The sequence below is a fragment of the Uloborus diversus genome, chromosome 6 (genome assembly GCF_026930045.1).
Source record: "Uloborus diversus isolate 005 chromosome 6, Udiv.v.3.1, whole genome shotgun sequence".
In the NCBI taxonomy this organism is placed as follows: Eukaryota; Metazoa; Arthropoda; class Arachnida; order Araneae; family Uloboridae; genus Uloborus; species Uloborus diversus.
The window spans coordinates 11005769-11013819 of NC_072736.1; the positions used below are offsets into that span (position 1 = coordinate 11005769).

Genomic DNA, 8051 nt, shown 5'->3' on the forward strand with positions numbered 1-8051 from the left:
ATGTAAACGAAGCAAGTATATATTGTAAAAGTCTTACTGAAAGTTGCTCGCACGATTTGCTCATCAAGATATTTATTCAAGTAGGCTCAGGGCCGAAGGAGAGGGCACAGAAACTGACTAGCTTTTTACATAAAAATTGAAACGTGAACACTAATTGTAATTCACAATGTCTTGCATTGTAAATTACATGACATGAAGCAAATTCATGCAATGAATTACTTCAAAATAATTGTTTATGGGGAAAAACTTTGGACTTACCAAATTTTTAATTCAATCATAATTAATGAAATAATAAATAAAAAAGAAAAGGAAAAAAATTAATCTGAATTTTGACATCTTGAATTCAAATTATGTTTTTCGCAATCACGAGTGTGTGTATGTAGGCGTGTGTGTTTGTGTGTGGGGGAATTTGTTTGTGTGTACGGGTTATGCGTATGTGTGTAGGTATGTGTGTTTGTGTCTGTGTGGGGGGTATGTGTATGTTTTTGTGTGCGTATGCGTGGGTGTCTGTATGTATGCGTGTGTGTATGTGTTTGTGTATGTATGCATGTGTGTATGTGTTTGTGTGTGTAGTTGTGTATGTATGCGCGTGTGTGTAGGACATGGATGCAACCTGGAGACGGCTTTCGCTAGAGATGCAGCATCGTGAGGAGCCCGTCGACGGTGATGGTGCGGAGGGTGGCGGTGGGAAAAATCAAAGGAACGTCAAAAACAGTCAAGTGAGAACAATAAGCAATCGTGATTGTTCAAAAATTAAAAAAATCATTAAGTGTGAATTTAATTTAGTTGTGTATGAAAAATGAAAATGATTTAATCTTAAGTGTTAATAGTGTTTGTAAGTTCATAAAAAAATTATACAACGTTCATTGCATGTATAAACTAAAATACCTGTATTTAAGGGACATAATGACGGGTCCCATAAGTGTCCCTTATTGAGCGGTTCTACTGTAATTACTTTATATTTCACTACTCTTAAAACACTCTCTCAGATTTCTTTTTATGTTATGAAAGTTTATGATTTGGCATGTGATATTTGTTGTTGTTTTATGCTCAAAGTATTAGTTTCATTAACCACAACAGGATTTTATCAATTATTACTTACTTTCTGTATCCTGATATACTGTGTCCTATCAGTTTCAAAATTATTCCCCCTCTTTTTTTTTTTTTTTTTGTTCTTCATGTGAAGCGTGATATGTTATTCCATTAGCACTTACAATTGTGACCAAATGTGATCAACATAACACTCGTGATTTTATTTTTTCTCCTCCTAATTAAAAGTTTTATTTCGCATCACATGAAAGTTCCAGACAGCAGTAAAACTCGTCAAATGTGCTTGCTTAACGACTTTAAAAAGAAAAAAAAATGTTGATAATTTTAGCACTTAATCATTTTTCAAATTATAAAATAAAATTCTTTATTTACCCAGATTGATGACCGCATAATTTCCACCAACTACGGTTATGTTTTTTTTTTTTAATTACGGAAGACCTCAAATATTTAAATTGAATGCACGCGCCTGCAGGAAAAAAAAGAGGGGGGGATAGTAAAGGAACAGCAAAATAAATAAATAAATAAATAAATTAAATAAAATAAATAAATTAATTACTTAATTAAATAAATAACTAAATAAATAAAATAAATAAATAAATAAATAAAATAAATAAATAAATAAATAAATAACGGCTTGGCTGTAACTTCCATACATAAAAACAGCTTCTGAACGAGTTAATTGATCGACAAATGAGGATATTAACTCGCTTATAAAATAAGAAACAGAGGTAGTTTTTTTCTTGACATGAAAAGTTGTCAGCACCAATTTAATTAAAATACATTATTTTATAAGGGCATGCTATTCTGAAACTTTTGTTAGACTAAAAAAGATTTAGAGACCTATCTTAAATAAAAAGAAAAATCAGAAGATCACAATACGTTTCTTTGAAATTCGCTCACTAAATCACACTTAGCCTAGTAGAGCAAGGCTATTTTTGTTTTTAAAAAATATAGCGGAAGATGCAACAAATTTGGAAAAAACAAAATGTTTTTATTCATTTATTTTATTTATTTATGTGTTTATTTTATTTATTTATTTATTTTTTTTTGTTCCCTATTTAGTTAAGTTCATAGTTAATTTGATATCCCAAGCGCCACTTGGTTCTCCGTGGCAGTAAATTTTGCTGCACTTTCTGCTTAACCATTTTTTGAAAACAAAAAAGAAACAAATACGTTCATCGTTTGTCGCAATATCAGGTAAATACATTTTATTCGCCCAAAAACGGTGTTTAAAGTTTGCATTACACTTAGTACGCAATTCGTTTCTTCGTTATATATTGTACATTTAAAATTATAAAAATAATAATAAAGTTCTGAAATCGCACTTTTTCAAGAAAATTGGGGCGTAATAGAAAAAAATAACTAAAGCTTCCATCCAAAACCAATAATTTGCATAAAAAAGTAGCCTTGTATAAACGACTTTTGAATCCGGCTAAATTACTTGGATCGCTTTATGAAAATATGTGAATGCATGCATTAATTTGGCAACCCACGATAACGATATATCTTATTCTTATATTCCTCAATAATTAAATAAATATAATAATATTTTTTAAATAAATAAGTAAAATAGAATAAAATGATTTTTTTTAAAAAGTTTTTTCTTGTATTTTTGGAAAATGCACATTGAAAAAAAGGAAAAGAAACATTATTCATTTTGATGAACAATTTAAAAATATAAATGCTTTAAGGTAACCAAAAATTTGATTGTATATTAAGACTCATTCACAAATCAAAATTTAAATTTAACTACTGCATCACTCATGATATACAGAACCGTTTAGTTTTTGATACATTTAGGCTTTTAAAAAAGTTTGTTTAAAAAAAATATTCTTATTTATTTACTTAAAAATCAATCAGTTTCAAATAATTTCATGTATGATTCGAAAAAGCAACGTAAAAACAAAAATGTTCACTCTATTAGTCATGTTGGAAAATTTAAATTCTATTGGTCAATGTCAACACGATCAGTATGCAAATAATACACTTACGAAAGGAATTCAAATCACATTAATTTATTCAACTTGAAAATTAGCACTTGAAAATGCTGACACAAAAAGTACTTGCAGGTAACAGCAACAATTAGAAATACTATCCAAAAAGTACTGAAGCATTAAAAAAAATTTTAAAAGTGATTTAAACTTATTTAAAAAATGCTTTGTTAAGGACCATGAAATGATTGAAATAAGCACAGTTATTCCTATTGATTGTCATTGCAAACATTAAAATACAAGATTTGGATTATTTTTTTTTAACCACTTGACATAATAATACAATCGGGTTATGATAACTTTGCAGTAGCTTTAACCATTTACAGTGACAATGGGAGATTTCAAAGAATCTGTAATGGCACGAGCAATGAATGACGTCTCAGAGACATCAAAGAGTCTGTAATGGCACAAACAATGAATAGCGTTTCGGATACATCAAAGAGTCTGTAATGGCGAAAAGAATGAATGACGTCACTGCGTGTCAATGGTGCTATTGTAAAACTATTGCTACTCGAAGTGATTTTGTGAATTTTTCACGTTGATTGTTATTGTAAATATTAAATTACAAAAAAATGTACCTTTTAACCGTTGGACAATCTTACAAACTCAGTGAGAGTTATAACTTTACAATAGCTTTGATCTCTTAGCATACACTGGCGTCATCCATTTTCTGTGCCATTACTGACCTCAATGCTTCAAAGACGTGATTCGTCTTATGTGCCGTTACAGACTTTTTGATGTTTCCCATACGTCATTATATGTCAAGAGGTTAAATTAAAAAAAATAATGAAATATAAATATCACTGACAAGTAAAAATTTAACCTTTTCACATTTGACCAATGGCATGAAATAACGTCTAGGAGACGTCATTGCATTTCATTTCCTGTACCATTACAGGCTCTTTGACGTCTTCGAAACATTATTGTATGTCAAGAGGTTCAAAGACAAGCAAATTATGAATTATAAAAAAAGTATTAACGTAGAAAAAATTAAAAAAATGTTTTAAAATATTAGACAAAATACATTTTCACCTAAATTTTAGATAAGAATTTGTTACCTGCAAATTGATGTGCAGCAAACGAACGAAATTTGAGGAAGTAACTTCCACTGAACACATTTCAAAAACACAATCATTTATTTCAACGACGAATCGTTCACAGTTCGTACAGTTGAAAGAAAATTTCTCCGTATTTTAGGTTCATGTCCTTGAAGAATATATATGCATCTATATATAATTAATATTTATATATTTACAGTTACTATTTACATAAGAGTTATTTACACGACTCACTTTCACTGGGATTGTTTTGCTGCATAAATTATGGTTCACAGGTAGAGACTTTGAAGATCATGATACGCCACAAAGCACGAATATGTCCTAAAAATATCTGTGACAAGTAAATAGGAAAAATCTTGAGGAATGTGCTTGAAAAGTTATTAGCCACAAGCGAATATAGATGTCATCACTGACCGATCAAGATGTTATTTGATTTCACTTCGACACCACAAGTCTTCAAAAGTCACCATATTCGAAACGCGCGTTTGTTCGTACTAACTTTGTTTTGACATAATAGGAATAGGTTTGTAGATTGTGGTGGCATTTTCGGTATTTGTGGCTGAGGAACTCTGGCTGGCATTTCTTGCCTGATTGGCCTGACAGTTCAACGCGGTCACTGTCCTTAGGGCGTGGAGATCGTACAAGGCTTGTCCTGGTGCCGCAACTAGGGAGGAGAACAGGTAGCCACAACCTGGCATAGCGGAGTACCCTTGGGCGGGACCTAGGGCAAGGGGATTGCAACTGGTAGGGCACGCTGCTAGGCTTGACCAGAGGGGAGCGTGTAGATTTCCTGCAGTTTCAGCACCTAAGAGTCTGTCTACACTAAAGCCTGTTGGTTTTGGTGTCTGCATGGCAGCTAAAGGATTAGAGTACGGATATTTGAAAGACAACAGTCCACCAGGCGTGTGAAAGGGACTATAACCGGCCAAAGACCACCCCAGGGCAGCTTTGTCATGGGGGTGGAAAGCAGGATTGTGAAAAACCGGCGCCCCGGCTCTCTTGAAAGCTGCTAGTCGACTTCTAGAAGCTGCCGTGGTCCTCCGTCTCAGCTTTCCTGTGGTACCACCGATGAAGACATCGTCCGAACTGGGGTCCAGCATCCAGTAGTTGCCTTTACCGGGGTCGTCGTAGTGTCGAGGCACCTTGACAAAACACTTGTTGAGGCTGAGATTGTGACGGATCGAATTTTGCCAGCCCTGTTTGTTCTCGCGGTAGTAAGGGAAATTTTTCATGATGAACTCGTAGATTCCATTCAGTGTCAGCCTCTTCTCCGGGCTCTGGCGGATGGCCATCATGATGAGGGCGTTGTAGCTGAACGGGGGCTTTTCGAACGAGGATTTCTTGTCGTCTGCGGATTTCGACTTCGGTTTGCCAGGAGAGGCGGCAGGTGTTTTCGTCTCAGGTTCCGATGGGGTTCCACCGCCGTCGCTGGATGTCCGGCGGCTGCTGAAGTCCCGCGGAGACTCCGAAGGGAGAGGCGGGGAGACGTCAGCCGCCGTGGCGGGAGCCGTCTCATCGGCGTCCTCCCCGCCGTGGATGAGGCTGCTAATCGAGAAAGAAGTTCGCCTGGGCACAACCATCGCTTCGGCAGTCGTCCCCTCAATGCGTACCATAGCTCGATGGCCACACAAAAACTTTTCCCAACTACTTCCACCGCAAAAGACACATTAAATACTACTCCCCCCCAGTTCGATGGCAGCTCGTCGCGATCGTGTGGCTTACTCCCCAATCCCGCATCTTTTCCACGCCCCTCCGCTGCCAGTCCCGCCTTTTCGCTCCGCCCACGAGGCCCACTTCCGACCAATAGGATCGTGGCGCGGAGGAGCTGCTGAGTGTTTCGGCCGGCTTTTTGAGCATTGCTGAAGTAGTGGCAGCGGAGTAGAGCTTCGGCGAATAGCAAGATCTGGTTCTCCCAAAACTTTTGTCAAAGAGGGAGGGAGGACAGGAGGGGGTTCCTTTGTTTATCCCTGTTGTCATCCCCCGCTGCTTCCCCTGTTTTGCAGGAACCCCCTGGGGACCCGAGGGAAACAGCGAAAGGTAAGCAAAATATTTGAGTTCAGTATCTCCATTTCTTTCACAGCCTAGAACTTTCACATTTTCACAGAATCATCACATTTCTGTTTGCGACATAACTGCAAACGATTCTTTTTCAAGCGAAAATTAATAAATAAAATATGCAACATTTACAATTGTTTCAAGAACAAAAGTGATTTCAACAACAGTTATTAGATTAGAACTAAAATGTTAAAGCTTCTGCTAATATCCCTATAAAACAAAACAATCTGTAGATTTAAATATTCTTTCTCTTGAATTAAAATGGAACTAAACGCTGTTCTTATTCGTTGAATTGAGTTGTTACGGTTCTAAGTTCTGCTGTCAAGCAGACAAATCTTAGAATGACTGGGAAGTATTCATGCAACTACAGTAAAACTCCTCCTAACGTAAACCCCTCAAATGCGGACACCCCTCTTTTGCGGACAAAGAAATGTGTCCCAATAGTGTCCACATTAGAGGGATTTTACTGTAATTGATTTCAACTGATAGCAATTTTATCTTTGATTTTTTCCCCCTTAAAATTTAGAACAGGTATTATCTTCAAAGTTTTATCATTTAGAATAAAGAAAACAGTAACTTTATGAACTTAAAGTAATAATCAATCGATTACACAGGGCAACAAAAATGTTTTTTTTTCTTTGGGTACCCAGTGTTTAAGAACTGATTGCCCCTACATTTGGAATGCTGAATCGAAATATATGAAATTTGTTTTTTATATATTCATTATTATTGTTTTCTATCAGCTGTACATTTTAAAATCAGTTCTGCCGTAATACCCAAAAATGTGTAGTTTTAACTCCATTTTAGGCACTTTTAAAATAAGTATTAGACTTCTCAAGCAAGGATTGTTTCTTGCATATTTTCCCTATTGTCAATCTACAGTGAAGTTACTTAAAGGAAAATTCACTAGATAGTGTAAGAATCTGGCAAGTTTTGTAACTACATTTCAACAAGTTAAAGTCAATTTGTAAGTTCTTGCCTTGCATATATAGAAAATTAAAAGGTCATTTGGTTTGCCTGAAAATTTACAAATAATGGATAACGAATTTCACGCCAATATACTGCGTTAATTTTCTCGTCCATGTTATGGTAATTTTCTCGTCCATGTTATGATAACTTTCTCGTCCATGTTATGGTAATTTTCCCGTCCATGTTATGATAATTTTCTCGTCCATGTTATGGTAATTTTCTCGTCCATGTTATGATAATTTACTCGTTCATGTTATGGTAATTCGCTTGGCATTGTTGTAATGGAATTAAATCCACCAATGGTGGCTTAAAATTGAAATAGAAAAAGAACAAAATTGAATTTTCGAAAAATCGCTTCGAGGTGCATATTTCCATGCTGCCAACTAATTTTATGCCAAATCTCATGAAAATCGGCCTAACGGTCTAGGCGCTACGAGTCACAGAGATCCAGACAGATATCCGCAGACTTCCAGCTTTATATTTAAAAGAACCCTGGGAGCTAAATATTTTCCATAAACGCCAAGTCAATAATTAAAAAGTGTTCGTTAGCAATACAAAAAAAATTATTTGAATGAAGCTGCCATCTAATGCATCGATCATTCCTTTTATAAGTAGAGAAGAACCGAAAAGAATGGGACAGCTGCATCTATATGCTGAAATAAAACACGAGAAATTATTTCCAGATATTCTAATTAAATGTAGCTGTATATAGGTTTTTATTGATGCGTTTACTCTAGTGATGCTATAAATAATTTTTCACATTTTATTTTGGCATATAAATGCAGCTGTCCCACTCTTCTCGGTTATTTTCTATATTATGTACAGTAAAGTATCATTTCTTCGTATCTCGATTATACGTCTTTTACATTTTATACGACGATTACATTTATACGTCCGGACCAGTGGTTGGAAGTAGTGCGCTACAAGT

General features: G+C 35.3%; 1 protein-coding gene across 1 annotated transcript; it reads right to left on the reverse strand.

The window, feature by feature from the left end:
* Window positions 1–3096: 3096 nt before the first annotated feature.
* Window positions 3097–5712, reverse strand: LOC129224126 (forkhead box protein fkh-2-like). Its single transcript, XM_054858539.1, has one exon. It carries the CDS (start codon window positions 5710–5712, stop codon window positions 4594–4596), a length of 1119 nt encoding a protein of 372 aa, XP_054714514.1. The 3' UTR covers window positions 3097–4593.
* Between the last annotated feature and the right edge of the window lie 2339 nt (window positions 5713–8051).